At 36.8% G+C, this 21,997-nt stretch overlaps 1 protein-coding gene across 1 annotated transcript in view; it reads left to right on the forward strand.

Moving 5' to 3' along the window:
• Positions 1–21,997, forward strand: part of PEPD (peptidase D) — a 253,098-nt gene that overhangs the window by 41,339 nt on the left and 189,762 nt on the right. The window contains exon 4 of the mRNA XM_074293218.1: positions 21,387–21,450. Coding sequence (XP_074149319.1) covers positions 21,387–21,450 — 64 coding nt within the window. The remainder of the gene's footprint in view (positions 1–21,386; positions 21,451–21,997) is intronic.

A 21,997-nucleotide genomic window follows, 5' to 3' on the forward strand; every position in this document is an offset into this window, starting at 1 on the left:
AGCAGAGACAAATAAAATATATCAAAATCTACACATAAATCAGAGTCACATTCTAAATCCACAGGGAGAGCGATATACTCAGTATCTGTAGGGAAAAGTGGGTGCACCCTTAAAGAAAACTGCCAATAGATGTGAGTGAGGAAAGTCTGTGTGCTTAGAGGAGTCCAAAACTATAGAACTTTAATGACTTTCTCAGGAATTGTCCATAAAAGTTTCTTGATAAACATAAGTTGTGTTGCTGCCTTTATTATTGAGTTGATCCATTTTGTTGTTATTGTTCAGTGGTATCTGACTCTGTGACCCATTTAGAGTGTTCTTGACAAAAATACTGAAGTCTTTGCTATTTCTTTCTCTAGCTTGTTTTACAGATGAGAAAACTGAGGTAAACAGGGTTAAGTGACTTGTCCAAGGTCTAAATGGCTGATGCTGAATTTGAACTTGGGTTTTCCTGACTCTAGGCCTATGGTTGTCCACTTTGCCCCCTCACTGCCCCAGAGTTTATCTATCCTGTGACTAACAAACCTCCTGGACACATTGTCTGAGCCAAACTAGTTGATTTGCTTAGTGACTTCTGATTCTCTACTTCCTGTCAGTTCCTCTGCTTAGCTGTATTTACTCATTCCTAGCAAGCATGATATGTCTCACTCCCAACTCTAAGCTTAGCTCACCTAGCCAAGCCACCTTTGTCTTTATTTCTATCTCTACACCTTTCCACCTTAGCTTATGGTTAATGAGCAAATTCTCATCTTCTATCAATAATCAGATCAATTGTATTTTTATCCTGTGGTCCTACACTACTTTTGGTGGCTAGATTGCCCAAGTTTTCTACATCTCCAGTGTCTTTATCCTCCTTACAGCATTTTTTAAATACAAAACTCAGCCATGGTTGTCTCTGTTCTGCCTGAGTAATTGTGGTTCAGAACTATGGCTTTTACTATGGCTTTCCTTAGAATTTTGAGTTAATTTAACTCAGCTACAAACCTTAAGGAGGGAGCATATTCCATAGGAGATGGAGGAGATTATATGATTCCAATGTAAGATAAAATTTTTAAGTGCAAGGGGAAACATTTAATTTGGTAAATTTGGTCACAGGTTGGGTGTGGGATCCAGATACTTTCTGCTAACTCTATTCCCATTTGCTTCTTGATTATTTAGCTGGGTGTAAAAACTTTCTTTTTCTAGAATTTAGAAAAGAAATTTCATTTATCTGGATGGGACAGGAATATGATATCTGGCATGGGACTGAGACAGTGGTTGCTACACTATGTTCGATTTCCTAGAGGGGCAATGAATTGTGTGGAACTCAACACATCCACTTTTTTTTATTATTATTATTATAGCTTTTTATTTACAAGATATATGCATGGGTAATTTTTCAGCATTGACAATTATTAAAAACCTTTTGTTCCAGCTTTTCCCCTCCTTCTCCCACCCCCTCTCCCAGATGGCAGGGTGACCAATACATGTTAAATATATTAAAATATAAGTTAAATACAATATATTTACATTAAATACAATATATTTATATTAATACATGTCCATACAGTTATTTTGCTGTACAAAAAGAATTGGACTTTGAAATAGTGTACAATTAACCTATGAGGGAAATAAAAAATGCAGGAGGACAAAAATAGAGGGTTTGGGAATTCTATGTAGTGGTTCATAGTCATCTCCCAGAATTCTTTCGCTGGGTGTAGCAACACATCGACGTTTTGAAGTCACTTGATTTCCTGTAGTAATGCTAACTTAAATACTCAGGATGTCCTAGTCCCACATTGCAAAGTATAGTGCTGTGTTGTGAGAGGGTTGTGTGTGGGGGAGTTTAAGAACCACTCATTTAGAGAGATGGAGATGTGATTATCTGATTCCCAGTAGTGGGAGTAAGTTTTCTTTTGGGAATGATCCTGATCATTTATATTTTCCTTCTCCTACCCTGCTTAGCAATAAACATTCCTAACTAATTTGAAACTTATGGTCTTTATAGTCTGTAATGTCTATTATATAGTCTATAATAGCAAAGGGGAGGCAGCAAACATTGTTAATGTATCTGTTGCTGTGAAGTTACCTTTCTGCCTCCTGATGAAGGGAATTAGTGACCCCCCTTTATAACTCTTCTTCTGTTATCTATCTTGTCACAATTATGAGAGTTTACCAAATCTTAGAATAATTACATTAAGGAAGCTGTTCCCTCTTTGTAACTTGAAGAAAATAACTTTACTACAAATGAAAGTATGTATGTAGTACTTAAATAAAATGAGTAGTAAAATTATTGAAATTACTGAGAGGTTGTACAGGATGGAACTCTTAAGTGGATTTATATTAGTTCATGGATGATATATTCTTAAGGAGAAGTTAAACATATTTGGGTATAACTTTTGTTTTTAAGCTTTACTGATTCCTTTTATTTTTGTATGATACTCCTTTCACCTCTCTTACCTTTTGATTCTTTTCTTGTGATAAAGATTTTAAAAAACAATATTTATATTTTCAAATTTTGTTCTTTTTCACTCTCTTCCCCACTCATTGAGAAGGTAAGAAATATTCATTATACATATAATATATGATAAAGATTTAAAAAGAAAATTAATGACAGTTCAAAGGCATCAATCAAGTAAATCATATATTTCTCAGCCCTCCAAGAAATTTTTTTCTTAGTCCAGGTTTCACTATTATAACTATACTGTTTTCAATTTGGTTTTATTCTTTCCATTTACATTGTGGTAGTCTTGTGTGTTGTGGTTTTCTGACTCATCTTCTTCACTATTAGTTCATAGGTTTTTTTTTTTCCCCTATTCCTATTTGATATTTGTGTGCCATAATATTCCATTATGTTACTGATAGACAGCTAGTCTTTAGAATCAGGAGAACTTAAGTTCAAAGCCTACTTCTGATACCTACTGAAAAGAGACAGTGTTTTCATAATGGATAGAGAGCTGGTCTTGCAATCAAGAGAACTTAAGTTCAAGGCTTATACCTTTCACTGCTTCAGGCAGCTCTCTAATTCTCTGTGTCCCAGAGCAGTTACCAACTGTCCTTGGAAAAGGGAGTTTGCTTATCAGTAGCTTTGTATACCATTGAAATCATAGATCTAGTCCAAAATAAGAAAATTCATGTATCACAATTTGTTTAGCCATTTCCCAATCAATGTTCATCTATTCCCATTTCTTTGCTAGGAATATAAAAGATCTTTTCTCATGATCTCTTAGGGATATATGCCTAGCAGTGAGACTCTCAGTCAAAGGGTGTGGCTATTTTAATAAATTTGATTTTTAGCATAATTCCAAATAACCTTCCAAAATAGTTGTATCAATTCACAACTGTCCCATTAATCTATCTTCTCACAACCCCTCCACTGTTGACTATCTCCATGTTAGATGGAAATTCATTGACTATTTTCATTCTTTGTCTTCTTTGCTGTAATCCTAACCTCCCTCCATCATCACCCCCAACACCTATCCCCCAGTCTTTTTGAATTTTACTGTCAAGATGAGAAATTGTTCAATGCCTCCTGCTAGTGGTAGAAAACAAAACAATGGGCCCATTGGCCTGATGTAGTGTGGCATTTTTTCTGTTTTTATGATTGTTTCTGATAGATATTATAGATGTTAACACCAAAAGGGATTTAAAGACTATCTGCAATTTTTAGAGATTGGGGGGGAGAAGTGTGAGGGTGTGTAGGTTGCTAGGGGATAAACTCACCACTTTTGTCTTTGATGTGCCATTATATAATGTTGCTCTCTGGGATGCTGTCATTGTATGAGTGCAGTGACCAATTTGAGCAGATAACTTCTCATTTTCAGGAAGGTAAATGTTACTGCTTCACTTTCTTGGTTTGTTTTAGTACTGTAAACAGGAGCAAAGTTGACTTATCCAATAGGCCAGGGATTTTCTAAAAGGGAAAAAAGTGTTTGTGTTGGGAAAAGGTCAGCAATATGCCCCAAGCAGAAATAGTTAGGCTTTTTGTGTGACAGACATAGGAAGATTTTTGTCTTCTCTCAAACTGATTTTTCAAAGTTAATACATCCAGCCGTATTTGTTAAATTTAAAACAAAAAAAAAGATTAAATAATGCAGGGTTTAATCTTTTTTTTTTTTTTTTTTTAATTTAAAATGTAGTTTTTCTTAGAGGCCATGTGAAAGAATGGGAGAAAGTTGCCCTCCATGTCCCAAAGGAAAGTTTTAGTAGAAACTGAAATTGATGACCTTGGAGAACTAATACACTGAGAGGTGAATCAATGTGGATTGAAATAAAAGATAATCAGGGGAATACATTTGTAGCTGCTTGCTATAGACCACACATGGTCACAAGGGGCAATTTAATGAGGAAATAAAAGCCAAAAAATGTAAATAGCATAAACTAATTGGACTTGTGTATTGGAACTAGTCCAGCATAATTTATTTCAAAAGAAAGGAATTTCAGCAAAAACTTCAGTAGTGATTCAGTAGAAGGGCTTGTCTTGTCCTTCCCCTCTCCTTCAATTATAGGTGCAGAATGGACTAACTTTTTGGCTGCGAGTTTCTTAGTTTGTCCAGATTGTGCCATTGGACATTCCTTAGGCTGCAGCATACATTTGTTGACCACTTACTAGAATCCCAACTCAGTGCTTATCCTAGGAAGTAGGTAAGAAAAAGAACAAAACTGAACATGATCAGGGAAAGAATCCTTATGTGCAGTATTTGGACCTTTCCGAGCCAGTAGTGTGAAATGCCTGCTGACTGCTGAGAACAACTAAATATGGTGGGATTTCAAAAAAGATTCAGATTAACCAGTGTAGTCAAGCAAATTCCTTATCAAAGAGAATCTGAGAGGAGCTTCCTCTGTCTCTTTTACTTTTTCTCTCCCAATCTAAACTTTGAAACAGTATTCCACTGTTGATAAAACACAGAATTTGGAGTCATAAGACTTTTATTTGACTTCCTTCTTTGCTACTTACTAGCTTTTGGAACTTGGGTAATCTCCCTGGTCTTCCCATACTCTCTTCTCTGCAATGAGGGGTCTGTACTATCATAGAATCACAGAATTTGAGAGTCAGAAGTAACCTTTGTGCCAATATAGACCAGCCCATCTGTGAAAGGTATCCCTATCATAATATTTTTGACAAGTGGTTGATTCTTAGATGATCTCAGATCTCTAAACCCCATGATCCTCTACTGTCACTTAGGGCACATAAGGAGTAATCCATGGGTCAGGCCTTAGAGCTTTGAATACCTCCCAGTAGTTTCTGAGTTTCTGCTTGGTCAATCAAGGCTGGGAGCTGTGGTGAAATTCGTGTCGAGTATGGGACATCCCAAGTTAACAAGTCCTCCCTTAGCAGGAAGGAGGCTCTTATAAAGTAAAAGAAATTCCTGAAGGTGATGGCTGTGATGTTTAGTCCTATGTGGCTGTATAACTGGAACTTTATTCTAATCATTCAGGTAGTTAACAAGCATTTACTTAGTGCCTCCTATGCCTAGCCAGGCACTGTGCTAGATGCAGAAGTTAAACAGAGAAGGAAACAAGCATAGAGATAAGCAAGAAGCTTGTATTCTATCTGACAAGTACAGATATAAGTAGATACAGAATAAATATACTACATATAGGATAGTTGATGTGGAGAGCACTTTCAATTAGTGGTATGCTTGTAGTTTCTTGTAGAAAGTAAGAGTTGAGCTGTGAAGAGATATATTTTGTGAGGTAAAGACGAGGAGGTAGCACATTCTAGAAATAAATTTCAATTCAGTAAACATTATATGCCTGCTACGTGCTAGATGCTGTGCTAAGTATGGGGTATACAAATAAGAAAAAGAAAGTTCCTGTCCTCAAGGAGCTTATAATTTAATAGTGAAGAATAACACTCAAAAAGACTCTTTAAAAATAGAGTTGAATCTAGAGTCCAGCTGGGGGAAAAGTTTGGTGTGAGCCTTTTTAAAAGGAGATTTGGGGAGGAATTTTTTGTTCTCTGCTCCTGCCCTCCAATCAAAGAATGAAAGGTTACTAAAGATATTGGTGAGGAATACTAAACTGATGTAGTTTCAGAGAGGTATAATTTTCTGGTGATGAGCTTTTCTTTTCTTTTTTTTTTCTTTTTTTTTTTTCTTTTTTCTTCTTTCTTTCTTTATTTTATTATACCTTTTTATTTACAAGATCTATGCATGGGTAATTTTATAGCACTAACAATTGCCAAGCCTTTTGTTCCAATTTTTCTCCTCCTTCCCCCTTCTCCCCCAGATGGCAGATTGACCAATACATATACATAAAGTATAAATTAAATACAATATATATATATACACACACACACACATGTGCAAATAGTTATTTTGCTATGCAAAAAGAATCAGACTTTGAAATAGTGTACCATTAACCTGTGAAGGAAATCAAAAATGCAGGCGGACAAAATTAGAGGGATTGGGAATACTATGTAGTGGTTCAGAGTCATCTCCCAGAGTTCTTTCGCTGGATGTAGCTGCTTTACATTCATTCTGCTCTATTGGAGGTGATTTGTTTCATCTCATTGTTGAAGAGAGCCACGTCCATCGGAATTGATCATCATATAGTTGTTGAAGTATATAATGATCTCCTGGTCCTGCTCATTTCACTCCGCATCAGTTCATATAAGTCACTCCAGGCCTTTCTGAAATCATCCTGTTGGTCATTTCTTTCAGAACAATAATATTCCATAACATTCATATACCACACTTTATTCAGCCATTCGCCAATTGATGGGCATCCACTCAGTTTCCAGTTTCTGGCCACTACAAAGAGGGCTGCCACAAACATTCTTGCACATACACTTCCCTTTCCCTTTTTAAAAATCTCTTTGGGGGGTGGAGCCAAGATGGCGGAGAAGATACTCGTGAATTTCTAAGCTCCTTTCTTCCCTTAATACCAACTAGTTAAATCAGCCTCAAAAATAATGCTGGAGTGATAAAAACCACAAGTATTAGAAGCACAACTTACCAGCTGAAGAGAATCTGGAATTTCAGCAGAAAAGGTCGGTTCTGAGAGAAGGAAAAAAAGATCAGCACAGACAGGGTTAGGTGCTAGCACATTGTGCCAAATGGGCTGGGGAGAACTCTGGGATCAGAGAAGCCACTGAGATAGAGGAATTTGGCATAGGCTGATAGATTTACTCTGCTTATAAAACAGCAGATGAGAAGAGAAATCAAAGCCATTTTAAAATATAAAGCCAGATCCTAGAACCACCCCAATCTGGAAGTGACCTAACACCAATCTTGGCAAGGCTGTGCAACTGCCTTCTGCTGTCCGGGGCTTCTCCTTGGGGTAGTTAAGAACCTGAACAGTGGGGGATACAGCCTGGGGCAGCCTCTAATCCACATAGTGCGGGGCTCAGCCTGAGGCAGTAGAATTCTAGCAGTAGCGAAAGTCCAACAGCAGTGGAACTCCCAGAGCAGCAGAACCTACACAGCAGAGACTGTGGTTTCCAGGCAGACACTTCCGGTTTGAGTGCAGGGGCTTTTTGCGTCAGCTGCTAATATCCCCAGCCCCATGGGAGGCTTTGGCTGGGGATTGTGAAGCTTTCACTGTTCAGCCTTAAACCTCAGGGCAATCACTAGGCCACACAGCGGGGTTCCTCACTGGGCACTCCTTGCAGCGCAGCTGTGCTAACCACCTCTGAGGCATGTCCGGGGAGGGGGAAGGAGAACTCTCTCCCAGAACTCTCCCTTAGCCCAATCACAGGATTGCTACATCCATCCGGTCTGGGAGGAAGCTGATAAATTTCTTACCCAAAGGCAGATCCCCCACAGAGTGTTAACAATGAGTAAGAAGCTTAAGGGAACGGTTGACACCTTCTATACAGAGAAAGAGTGGGTATCCAACCCCGAGGAAGCTAATGGCAAACAGTCTCCAGATTATACCCTAAAGGAGAATGTTCCCTCCCCCCCCATCACATAACTCTCTCCTAGAAGAGACTATTAAAATTTAAGAGAGTTTGACGAAAAATGGGGAAAGGAAAGAGAAGCTATGATAGAGAATAACAACATCCTTTAATTTGAGTTGGAAAAAATAAAGAATTCACAGGAGGTGCAGGGAAACAAAATTTGTGAATTAGAAAAGCTTTAAAAAAATCACAGGAAAGTAGGATTTCTGAATTGGAAAAGATAAAATATTCCCAAGAAAGTAGGATTTGTGATTTGGAAAAAGAAAATAACTCACTAAAAATAACTTAGTGAAATGGAAAAAAATTCAACAAAGCAAAATAATTCACTTAAAAACTCAATTGGACATATACAAAAAGAACTAAAAATTGTGAATGAAGAAAGTAACTCATTAAAAATCAGGACTGAACAAATAGAAATGAATGATTCATTGAGAAACCAAGAATCAGTCAAGCAAAACAAAAAAAAAAATGAAAAGCTAGAGAATAATGTCAAATATTTACTGGGAAAATCTATAGACCTGGAAAATAGATCTAGGAGAGATAATCTGAGGATCATTGGACTTCCTGAAAATTATGATGAAAAAAAGAGCCTAGATTCTATTTTACAGGAAATCATCAAAGAGAACTGTCCAGAAATAATAGAAACAGAAGGGAAAATAGGCGTTGAAAGAATTCATCGAACACCTTCTGAAAAAGACCCTAAAAAAAGAACTCCACGGAACATAGTGGCTAAGCTGCAGAACTACTAAACTAAGGAAAAAATATTGCAAGCAGCTAGGAAAAAACAATTCAAATATCAAGGTGCCACAGTTAGGGTCTCACAAGATCTGACTGCCTCCACATTAAAGGATCGAAGGGCCTGGAGCCTGATATTCCAAAAGGCAAAAGAATAAGGATTGGAACCAAAAATAAACTACCCAGCTAAGTTAAGCATTTTCTTCCATGGGAGAAGATGGTCATTTAATGAAACAGAGGAATTCCATTTGTTTCTAAGAAAAAAACCAGACTTAAACAAAAAATTTGATCTACATCCACAAGACTCAAGAGAAGCAGAAAAAGGTAAAAGGAACTCTTGAGAACTTTATCTCTGTTGTGGATATACAGAAAGTCCACATGGATAATTTGATTTTACTGATATAACATAAAAAAAGGGAAGTAGTAAAGGGAAGGAGATAGTATCAGAAAAAGGGAAAGGAGAGATAAAAAGAGGGAAACTTACTTCCAGGAAGAGGCATAGAAAATCTACCACATCTGAGGGAATTTAGAGGGGGGAGAAACATTGTGTGAATCTTACATCAGAGTAGGCTCAAAGAGTAAATAATTGACATATTTGTTTTTCAGAGAATTCTCTCTCACCTCATTATAAGGGGAGAGAGGAAAAAGGAAAAAGAAAAGGGAAATAAGGGAAGGGTACAAGAAAGGGAAAGGGACTTAAAAGGAGGGGAGAGGGATACTAAAAAGGGAGGGCTGCGTGTCACAAGTGGGGTCCATAAATTAAATACTGGGGAAAGGGTTCAGGGGGGACAAGGGGAAAAAACATAATCAGGGGATAATATGATGGCAGGAAATACAGAATTAGTAATTTTAACTATAAATGTGAATGGGATGAACTCTCCCATTAAATGGAGGTGGATAGCAAACGGGATCAAAAGTCAGAACCCTACAATATGTTGTTTACAGGAAACACACTTTAAGTAAGAGTAAAGGTAAAAGGCTGGAGCAGAATCTATTATGCTTCAGGGGAAGCCAAAAAAGCAGGGGTAACCATCCTTATCTCAGATCAAGCAAAAGTAGAAATTGATCTAATTAAAAGAGATAAGGAAGGAAACTATATCCTGCTAAAAGGTAGCATAGACAATGAAGCCATATCAATACTAAGCATATATGCACCAAGTTGTATAGCATCTAACTTCCTAAAAGAAAAGTTAAGAGAGTTGCAAGAAGAAATAGACAGCAAAACTATAATAGTGGGAGATCTCAATCTCGCACTCTCAGAATTAGATAAATCAAACCACAAAAAAAAAAAAAAGAAAGAAATTAAAAAGGTAAACAGAATATTAGAAAAACTAGGTATGATAGCTCTTTGGAGAAAACTGAATGGTGATAGAAAGGAGTATACTTTCTTCTCATCAGTTCATGGAACCTATACAAAAATTGACTATATATTGGGACATAAAGATCACAAAATTAAATGCAGGAAGGCAAAAATAGTAAATGCCTTCTTCTCAGATCACAATGCAATAAAAACTACATTCAACAAGAAGTTAGGGGTAAATAGACCAAAAAGTAATTAGAAACTAAATAATCTCATTTTAAACAGTGAGTGGGTGAAACAGCAAATTATAGAAACAATTAATAATTTCACCCAAGATAATGACACCAATGAGACATCATACCAAAATTTGTGGGATGCAGCTAAAGTGGTAGTAAGGGGAAATTTTATATCTTTAGAGGCTTACTTGAATAAAATAGAGAAAGAGAAGATCAATGAATTGGGCCTGCAACTTAAAAAGCTAGAAAAAGACCAAATTAAAACCCCCCAACCCCAAACTAAACTTGAAATTCTAAAATTAAAAGGAGAAATAAATAATATTGAAAGTAAAAAAAAAAAAAAACTATTGAATTAATAAATAAAACTAAGAGTTGGTTTTATGAAAAAGCCAATAAAATAAATAAACCTTTGGTAAATCTGATCAGAAAAAGGAAAGAGGAAAATCAAATTGTTAGTCTTAAAAATGAAAAGGGGGATCTTTTCACCAATGACGAGGAAATTAGAGAAATAATAAGGAGTTACTTCGCCCAACTTTATGCCAATAAATTTGATAACTTAAATGAAATGGATGACTACCTCCAAAAATACAGGCTTCCTAGATTAACAGAGGAGGAGGTAAACTGCTTAAATAGTCCCATTTCAGAAAAAGAAATAGAATAAGTTATTAACTCCCCAGGAAAAAATACCCAGGACCAGATGGATTTACATGTGAATTCTACCAAACATTTAAAGAACAATTAGCCCCAATGTTATATAAACTATTTGAAAAAATAGGGGATGAAGGAATCCTACCAAACTCCTTTTATGACACAGACAAGGTACTGATACCTAAACCAGGTAGGTTGAAAACTGAGAAAAAACTATAGACCAATCTCCTTAATGAATATTGATGCTAAAATCTTAGGAGATTAGCAAAAAGACTTCAGAAAATCATCCCCAGGATAATACTCTATGATCAAGTAGGATTTATACCAGGAATGCAGGGCTGGTTTAATATTAGGAAAACCATTAGTATAATTGACCATATTAATAATCAAATTAATAAAAACTATATGATCATCTCAATAGATGCAGAAAAAGCATTTGATAAAATCCAACATCCATTCCTATTAAAAATGCTTGAGAGTATAGGAATAAATGGACTATTTCTTAACATAGTCAGGAGCATATATTTAAAACTGTCAGTAAGCATCATATGTAATGGAGAAAATAGAAGATCTTGATTACATCAAATTAAAAAGTTTTGGACAAACAAAACTAATGCAAACAAGATTAGAAGGGAAGTAACAAATTGGGAAAATATTTTTACAGTTAAAGCTTCTGATAAAGGTCTCATTTCCAAAATATATAGAGAACTGACCCTAATTTATAAGAAATCAGACCATTCTGCAATTGATAAATGGTCAAAAGATATGAACAGACAATTTTCAGATGATGAAATTGAAACTATATTCACTCATATGAAAGAGTGTTCCAAATCACTACTCATCAGAGAAATGCAAATTAAGACAACTCTGTGATACTACTACACAACTGTCAGATTGGCTAAGACGACAGGAACAAATAATGATGAATGTTGGAGGGGATGTGAGAAAACTGGGACACTAATGCATTGTTGATGGAGTTGTGAAAGAATCCAGCCATTCTGGAGAGCAATTTGGAATTATGCCCCAAAAGTTATCAAAATGTGCATACCCTTTGACCCAGCCATACTACTACTGGGCTTATATCCCAAGGAAATACTAAAGAAGGGAAAGGGACCTGTATGTGTCAAAATATTTGTGGCAGCTCTTTTTGTAGTGGCTAGAAACTGGAAAATGAATGGTTGTTCGTCAATTAGAGAATGGTTGGGTATGGTATATGAATGTTATGGAATATTATTGCTCTGTAAGAAATGACCAGCAGGATGAATACAAAGAGGTTTGGAGAGTTACATGACCTGATGCTGAGTGAAATGAGCAGAACCAGAAGATCACTATACACTTCAATAACAATACTGCATGAAGATATATTCTGATGGAAGTGGATATCTTCAACATAAAGAAGATCCAACTCACTTCCAGTTGATCAATGATGGACAGAAACAGCTATACCCAGAGAAGGAACACTGGGAATTGAATGGAAACTGTTTGCACTACTGTCTTTCTACCCAGATTACTTATATCTTCAGAATCCAATTCTTTTTTTTTTTTTAATTTTTTATTATATATATATTTTTATAATATTATCCCTTGTATTCATTTTTCCAAATTATCCTCCCCTCCCTTTATTCCCTCCCCCCGATGACAGGCAATCCCGTACATTTTACATGTGTTACAATATAGTCTAGGTACAATACATGTGTGTGAATATCATTTTCTTGTTGCACAATAAACATTAGAATCCGAAGGTACATGCAACCTGGGCAGACAGATATTAGTGCTAACAATTTACATTCACTTCCCAGTGTTTCTTCTCTGGGTGTAGCTACCTCTGTCCATCATTGATCAACTGGAAGTGAGTTGGCTTTTCTTTATGTTGAAGATTTCCACTTCCATCAGAATATATCCTCATACAGTATTGTTGTTGAAGTGTACAGTGATCTTCTGGTTCTGCTCATTTCACTCAGCATCAGTTGATGTAAGTCTCTCCAAGCCTCTCTGTATTCCTCCTGCTGGTCATTTCTTACAGAGCAATAATATTCCATAACCTTCATATACCACAATTTACCTAACCATTCTCCAACTGATGGACATCCATTCATCTTCCAGTTTCTAGCTACAACAAAAAGAGCTGCCACAAACATTTTGGCACATATATGTCTCTTTCCGCTCTTTAGTATTTCTTTGGGATATAATCCCAGTAGTAGCGCTGCTGGGTCAAAGGGTATGCACAGTTTGATAACTTTTTGGGCATAATTCCAGATTGCTCTCCAGAATGGCTGGATTCTTTCGCAACTCCACCAGCAATGTATTAGTGTCCCAGTTTCCCCACATCCCCTCCAACATTCATCATTATTTGTTCCTGTCATCTTAGCCAATCTGACAGGTGTGTAGTGGTATCTCAGAGTGGTCTTAATTTGCATTTCTCTGATCAGTAGTGATTTGGAACACTCTTTCATGTGAGTGGATATAGTTTCAATTTCTTCCTCTGAGAATTGTCTGTTCATATCCTTTGACCATTTATCAATTGGAGAATGGTTTGGTTTCTTATAAATTAGGGTCAGTTCTCTATATATTTTGGAAATGAGACCTTTGTCGGAACCTTTGTTTTTAAAAATATTTTCCCAATTTGTTACTTCCCTTCTAATCTTGTTTGCATTAGTATTATTTGTACAGAAACTTTTTAGTTTGATGTAATCAAAATCTTCTATTTTGTGATCAATAATGATCTCTAGTTCTCCTCTGGTCATAAATTCCTTCCTCCTCCACAAGTCTGAGAGGTAGATTATCCTCTGTTCCTCTAATCTATTTATTATCTCCCTCTTTATGCCTAAATCATGGACCCATTTTGATCTTATCTTGGTATATGGTGTTAAGTGTGGATCCATATCTAATTTCTGCCATACTAATTTCCAGTTTTCCCAACAGTTTTTTCCGAATAATGAATTTTTATCCCTAATGTTGGTATCTTTGGGTTTGTCAAAGATTAGGTTGCTGTATCCTTTTTTGTCCTTTGTATCTAATCTGTTCCACTGATCTACCGGTCTATTTCTTAGCCAATACCAAATGGTTTTGGTGACTGCTGCTATATAATATAGCTTTAGATCAGGTACACTTAGACCACCTTCCTCTGAGTTTTTTTTTCATTAGTTCCCTTGCAATTCTCGACCTTTTATTCTTCCATATGAATTTTGTTGTTATTTTTTCTAGGTCATTGAAATAGTTTCTTGGGAGTCTGATTGGTATAGCACTAAATAAATAGATTAGTTTGGGGAGTATTGTCATCTTTATTATATTCGCTCGGCCTATCCAAGAGCACTGAATGTCTTTCCAATTATTTAAATCTGATTTTATTTTTGTGGCAAGTGTTTTGTAATTTTTCTCGTATAATTCCTGACTTTTCTTTGGTAGATGGATTCCCAAATACTTTATACTCTCAACATTTGTTTGGAATGGAATTTCTCTTTGTATCTCTTGCTGTTGCATTCAGAATCCAATTCTTAACGTGCAACAGGAAAATTGGATTTGCACACATATATTGTATCTAGTTTATACTGTAACACATTTAATATGAATGGGATTGCCTGTCATCTAGGGGAGGAGTAGAGGGTGGGGGCGTTAAATTTGGAAAAATGAATACAAGGGATAATATTATAAAAAAATTACTCATGCATATGTACTATCAAAAAAAATTATAACTAAAATTAATAAAAAAAAGATTTAAAAAAAAAAAGATCTCTTTGGGATATAAGCCCAGTAGTAATACTGCTAAGTCAAAGGGTATGCACAGTTTGATCATTTTTTGAGCCATTCTCCAGAATGGCTGGATGTATTCACAATTCCACCAACAATGTATCAGTGTCCCTATTTTCCCACATCCCCTCCAACATTCTGCATTATCTTTCCCTGTCATTCTAGCCAATCTGACAGGTGTGTAGTAGCATGATGAGCTTTCTTGATGATGATGGTGGTGGTGGTGGTAGAGTCAATCCCAAGGAGAGTGATTGTGGGAATGCTTAGGTGTGAATAGAGTTCAAATAGATTTTACCACAAGACAAAAGAGAGAGGTTTTTTTCCTTACCAAAAAGGACATTTTATAAGCTACATCATATGGAAACATTTTATGCCATATGATGATAGATTACAACTGGAAGGTATCTTAAGGTCTAGTCCAAACCCCTTATTTTATAGATGAGGAAATTGAGGGCCAGAGACAATTCATTGTTCACACAGGTAATATGGGTAGAGAGAGCAATGACCAGTGGAAATATGGATTCCAGAGATGAAGTGCCATGTGCGAAGAGCAGAGGAAAGGTCTGTTTGTTTTAATTGTAATGTATGATGAAATTGGAAAGAGTTTGGAGTTAGAAAGATAGGTTGTGGAGGTCTTTAAAAGCTGTAAAGGAGAGCTTATATTTGATACCCTAGGAAATATGGAGCTTTTGGAGTTTGAATAAGAGAGTAATGTGGTCAGATCTATGCTAAAGAAAAATCCCTTTTGTAGCTGGGTGGAGGATGAACTGGAGAGGGGAAGAGTCTTGAAGTAGAGACTCAGGAGGCTGTCACAGTTGAAAAGAGAAACCACTAGATTGAGTTCTTGTCCTGTCTCTAAATGTCATGGATTCTATTTTTTCTTCTGTAAAATAGGGATGATAATTGCTGCTATGCTTTTTCCCAGGGGTGTTATAAAGACCATACAGGGTCACAGCTGTGATTCTAAAGCATCTTTAATGTGTTGGGGAATAGTCTCAGGTATCTCTTCTTCATGGGACCATAGGCTATGGAGCTGGAAGATAGCTTTAAGATCCTTTAGGCCAGCCCCTTTCCTTGACAGATGACCCTTAGTGTTTTATGGATAATTAGGGATAAGCTTGACTTGGTTAAGACAGATACTCTGCTATCTGCTGGGGTTCCTCAGACTCATACAGAATGCCCCTATAAATAATGATAATGGACAAATATGCTAAGTGGCACTTGAGGGGGGGTATTGTAAGTGTGCTAAATGAGGGGTTGACCTTATCTTTTCTGATGCCTGTAATGGCATTGTGAGAACTCAGTATTAGTTGATTACAAGTGAAGCTTGAAATTAAATCTGAAACGTGAAGGAAGGACCCAGGAGACCCTGTTGTTCAGCCTTGATATTGATCTACCATGTTTCCTCAAGACAAATTAATATTTGATTGAGACACACTGGTGGGACGGAAGTACTAGCTATAGGACCTCCAGCTGTTTTTTCTCATCTGCCCAGTGAGACTGGGCTTACATTGTGAAAAGGGAAGTCAGATGGTCATTCCATAGGAGGCTCTCTTTGGAAATAGATAATGGTTCCTGGAGAGCAAAGTCAACCTGAATTTTAGTCGTTACTGTAATTCAAGGGTAACCTCCAGGAGGCAATCTGTTTAGAGGAACAGGGTTTGTAGTAAATCAAGGGAAACTGGCCTTTTGTCAAGTCCTAGAAGTTATGGTGTTATGGTGAATAGAGTATCAGACTTGGAATTTCTATTTGAACCTGAGGTTCAAATCCCACTTCTGACATTTACTAGCTTGTTACCCAGACATTTATTTAACCTTTCTTTCTCAGTTTTCTAATCTCAAAAATAAGGAAGCCAGACTCAATGATTTTATGATCATATGATCTTCCCTCTATAGGTACGGATCCTTTTTCTAGTATTTTAGCTTCCACCCCATTAGTTTTGTGTGAAGGTAGATTAATAATGAGTTTTAATTATCATTTAGTGCCTTCAGCCACTGGAGATAGATTGGATCCTAAGACAAAAGATAGCCCGCAGCAGATTTTCATTTTTCTTTACTAGAAAGACTGCCCCATTATGCAATTTTACAACCTACAGCAAATAGAAACATGTATTATGCTATAGGGTCATAGATTTAGAACTGTAAGAGACCTTACAATCTAGTCCAACATCCTAACTTTATAGACGAAAAAATTAAGGTCAGATTTGAACATCCCCACTCCATTAGCTCTAAATTGTTTCAACTCCATCATACTGTTTTGACACAATGACTGGAGCAGACATGGCTCAGAGGAGATTGACTATCATATACAAGGAACTGAGATTCTCTATTTAGCCAAGTAGGTGTTTTGTTCTTCTCTTTGCCAACAAACCCAGAAAAACAGATTCAAATTACAGAAGAAAGGATTCAGATTAGAGTAGGCTCAGAGACAAATACATCTTTTTTTTTTTTTGAGGGTTAAAATTTTTTTTAAATTTGTTATTTATTTTTAACATTCTTTTTAAATTTTGAGTTTCAAATTCTTTCCCTCTCTCCCACCTTCTTCCCCACCCACTAGGAAGGCAAGCAATATAATATCAATTATACATGTAAAATCATGCAAAATATATTTCTATGTTAATCATATTTCAAAAAAGCAAGAAAAAGAAAATGATTCTTTACTTTGCACTCAGAGTTCATTAAAACAAATACTTCCTGAACATAAGTAATCCCAAAACAAGCCATTCTCTTCTGTTCTATTCTCAGATCCCAGTATCAAAACTTAGTTTATTTCTATATAGGTTACTTAGCCCATGTCCTAGACTGAGCGTAGACACATTAATGCTGAGATACTCATCTGAAGGAAAATGGATCCTTGAGCAGAATAGACATTCAACACAGGGAATTTTTGCTAGGTCTGAATGTATTCCTTATATGTGCTGTGCTAAGTTCTTGGGATACAAACACAAACAAGAAATGTGACCCTTGAGTCCTAGAAGCTTAAGTTCTTTTTTCTTTTTCTTTTTTTATTATTATATCTTTTTATTTACAAAACATATTCATGAATAATTTTTTCAATATTAATCCTTGAAAAACCATCTGTTCCAAAATTTCCCTTCCTCCCTATCTCCTCCCCTAGATGATAGGTAGTCCAATTCATGTTAATATGTTAAATCCAACATATGTATACATATTTATACAGTTATCTTGCTGTACAAGAAAAATTGGATCTAGGAAAAAAAAACTTGAAAAGGAAAACAAAAGTGCAAGCAAACAATAACAGAAAGATATTGTGGTCCATACTTGGTTCCCTCAGTCCTCTCTCTGGGTGCAGATGACTCTCTTCATTACTGGATAATTGGAATTGGTAATTATCTCATTGTTGAAGAGAGCCACGTCCATCAGAACTGAACATTGTATAATCTCGTTGTTGGCATGTATAATGATCTCCTGGTCCTCATTTCACTCAGCATCACTTTGTGTAAGTCTCTTCAGGCCTCTCTGAAATCATCCTCCTGATCATTTCTTACAGAACAATAATATTCCATAACATTCATATACCATAACTTATTCAGCCATTCTCCAATTGATGAGCATCCACTCAGTTTTCAGTTTCTTGCCACCCCAAAAAGGGCTGCCACAAACATTTCTGCCCATGTGGGTCCCTTTCTCCTTTAAGAACTCTTTGGGATATAAGCCCAGTAGAATCATTGCTGGGTCAAATGGTATGCACAGTTTGATAACTTTTTGAGCATAGATCCAAATTCAGAAGTTTAAGTTCTAATGTGAGAAAATAGCACTTATCAGGGAGCTGGGGGGTAAGATGGTAATATCGGTGGTGTGATTTGGAAATGTCTGGGAAGTGGCTTGGCAGCTTGGTTCTGGGCCAGATGAGTTAAAAGTTTACCTCCTGGAATTCAGGAACATTCTGGGCCTCAATTTTCTCCTCTGTCAAGTATTTTGGTGCCTATTATGTGCCAGGTACTATGCTAAGTGCTGGGAATGCAAAGACAGACAAATACAATCTCTGCTCTCAATGAATTCCATGGAAGACATGAGGACAAATATACACAAACAAGATATGTATAGGATGAATTGGAGGTGAACAGAGGGAAGGCACTAGCACTAAGAGAGATTGAGAAAAACCTTGTAAAAGGTAGGAGTTTAGCTAAGAGTTGAAGGAAGCCAGGAAACTCAGGAGATGGAGATGAGGAAGGAGAGCATACCAAGTGTGGGGAAAACCAGTAACAGTATCTGGAGTCAGGATATGGATTGCTTGATTTGAGAAACAACAAGCACCATATTGTGACTTCAAATTTTTGGGGTATACTTTGCCTCCTTTTCACAGTGAAACTCCATTCATACACTTCTTGTTGTTTATTGAATATTTCACATTGAGGATATCTCTTAGGCATTTCAAACTCAACTTGTCTAAAACTGACGTTACCTTTTCCTCTAAATTTATTCCTCTACCTGCTTCTGAACTTTCCTATTTCTGTCCAGGATTCTTGATTCTAGTTACATAGTTTCATGACCTCAAAAATTATTCTAGGTGGTGCAGTGGCTAGAGTATTGTGCCTAAAGTAAAGGAAACCTGAATTAAATGTGGCCTTAGACACTTATTAGCTGTGTGACTGGGAAAAAGTTAATCATTTAATGCTGAGCTGTTAAATCCTTTGCACTGTGTCCTGTTGTCAGTTATATCTGGCTAATTCTCAAATCTGGATTACTTTTGCTCTTTGCTTACTTTGTACAGTGATGGTAAGAAGCTATACAATCCTGCTGGCTATACAATCCTGCTGACTAATCCACTACAAATCTGTAATCTAACTTCGACTAGGTCATCATTGCCGCAAGATCTTTTTATTCCTTCCAAATCTATTCTTTATTGAACTTCCTCTAAAGGTTCTCTAAATTTTTTTCTCTTCCCATTTGTAGTATTCAGTATTCCCTCAAAGCTGACCTCAGGAAGTTCATTGAGTCTTGCTAACTTCAGTCTAGCACTCTATCCACTGTATCACCCATTTGATCCTCACAATAGCTTTGGGGATTAGATACTATTATTATCCCTCTTTATAGGTGCAGAGCCTGAGACACATAGCTAGTAAGTGTTTGAGACAGTGAAGAGTAACTAGAAGAATGAAGTCAGGCTCTGTGCCTGACATGTTGACTTCATTCTTCTAGTTACTCTTTCCTTTTTGGGTTTTTGTGACTCTCTTGGTTTTATCAGTTAGACTGCTCTTTCTCAGTCTCTCTTGCTGGCTATCATATATTTCCTATCTAGATCTATGAATTTACCCCTAAGTTCCATCCTGCCTCTTTTTCCCTCTCTTTCATGGTGATCTCTTCATCTTTTATTGATTTAGATATCATCTCTATGAAGATGTGATTTAGATATCATCTCTATGAAGATGCCGGTGAGATCCTGGTCTGTCTCCTTTTATTCTGTCTAGTCTCTGCCTAGGACTAGATGCTCCCTTAAGCATTTTACATTTAATATGCCCAGCACAGACTCATCACCTCTCCTTGAAAATACTTTACTTTTTGTGGAGGGCACCAGCCTTCCAGTCACCAAGATATACAACTTCAATATCATTTGCAATTGAAAAATAAAAAGGGAGAAATTCAAAGCAGTAACAGCAACAGCTTTTCCTAAAAATTTGGCTGTGAAAGGAAAGAGGGAAAGAGGATGATAGCTTGAGGGGATGGTAAAATCAAATGAGAGATTAAGCACAGGAGATGTTTTCGTGGGCATGTTTGTAGGCAGAAGGGGATGAGCTGCTAGATAGGAAATGATTTAAAATGAAAGAATGGGGAACATACATGGAAGAGATAGGAAGGGGTGGGAACAAAGCTAGATTTAAAGGGTTTGCTTTGGCCAGCCTCTTTGTTCCCAATTTGTGTTTGGTTGTCATGTTATGTAGATTTAGATAGGTTTCAACATCTATCTCCATTTCTCCAAGGAAGCAACTCAGTGGCTAACTAGATAGAGCTCTGGGCTTAGAGTCTGGAAGATCTGAGTTCCAACTTGTCCTTAGACACTTACTCCCTTTACTAGCCGTGTGATGCTGGACAAGTCCCTTAACCTCTATGTGCTTCAATTTTCTTATCTGTTAAATGGAGGTAATAATAGCATCTACCTCCCAATGTTGTTGGGAGGATCAAATGAGATAGTATTTGTCAAGCACTTAGCTCAGTGCCTGGCACATTATAAGCACTATATAAATGTTAGCTATTACCATTATTATTTTTTATCCATAAAGCCAACACTTTAACTAGGTCTTGGTTTAAAAGCCAAGGCCTTTCTCACTTCCTGCTTAAACTATTACGCTAGTCTCCCGATTGGTCTTCTTGCCTCAAGTTTCTCCCTTCCCACATCTATCTTCCATATAGTTGCTGAAGTTGTTATACCTAAGACACAGGTCCTGTCTTGCTTAGGATTGAGCAAACTACTTTTCCTGACTTCATATGGACAACCCTTCTTTTTGTATTCTACATTTCAGCCAAACTGTTGTTGTTCCCATTGCATATTCCATCTTTTCCTTTCATGCCCTGGTATAGGCTGATTTTCTCAGCACCCGATGTGTATTTTGTCTTTAGTTCCATCTTAGAATCCTTAGTTTTCCTTGATGTTCAGATAGAATGAGAACTCCATTGGGGGAAGGAATTCTTTCCTTTTTTTCTTTCTGTGTGGCACATAGATGGTATTTAATAAATGCTTTTTGATTAATTAATTGGTATTCTGGGCATACGTGCGTCTCTGAGTACTGTTTTTTGTTTTTTGTTTTTTTTTCATTGACAATAATTAGATATGGCCTGTGCTGTGATACTAACCAGTCACTTCTATTGTATCTTTTTAAAGGATTCACTCCCGTGAGCACTTCAAGGAGAAGTATGCCGTGGATGATGTGCAGTATTCAGATGACGTGAGTGTCTTTTTGTTGTTTTAACTAACAGTTGTTGACTGTAATTCATCCAAACAGTAATTTTACCTAATGTATTCTAATTTCCTAATTTTCATACTCTTCTGTACAGCAGAAACTGGGTTTTTGGTTCTGGTTGCTCTTCTTTTCTCTCTAGATATTCTCCCACTGGTTTGTCTGTTATCTCTAAGCAGACCTAGCCAGCCTTCCACTCTCTGTTGAGCTCCAGTCCTATATTTCTAACTCCCTGATGGTTAACTCCAGCTTGATCAGGCATCTTCAACTCAACATGTCCAAAATTGGAATTTACTTTTCTCCCCCATCACCTCCTTTCACTCTCTTAATTCTGTTTGTGACATCACCATTCTTCCAGTCCCCTGGGTCTGCATTGTAGAGTCACCCTCTACTATTTGCCTCTTCCTTTCCCCTTCAGCCCCTATATCCAGCCAGATGCCAAGTGTTATTGTCACTGTATACAAGAGACAGCATATCTTGCATGTTTCTCTCTCTGCTCACACAATTACCATCTCAGTTTAGGCCTTTATCACCA

The sequence above is a fragment of the Sminthopsis crassicaudata genome, chromosome 2, assembly GCF_048593235.1.
Source record: "Sminthopsis crassicaudata isolate SCR6 chromosome 2, ASM4859323v1, whole genome shotgun sequence".
In the NCBI taxonomy this organism is placed as follows: Eukaryota; Metazoa; Chordata; class Mammalia; order Dasyuromorphia; family Dasyuridae; genus Sminthopsis; species Sminthopsis crassicaudata.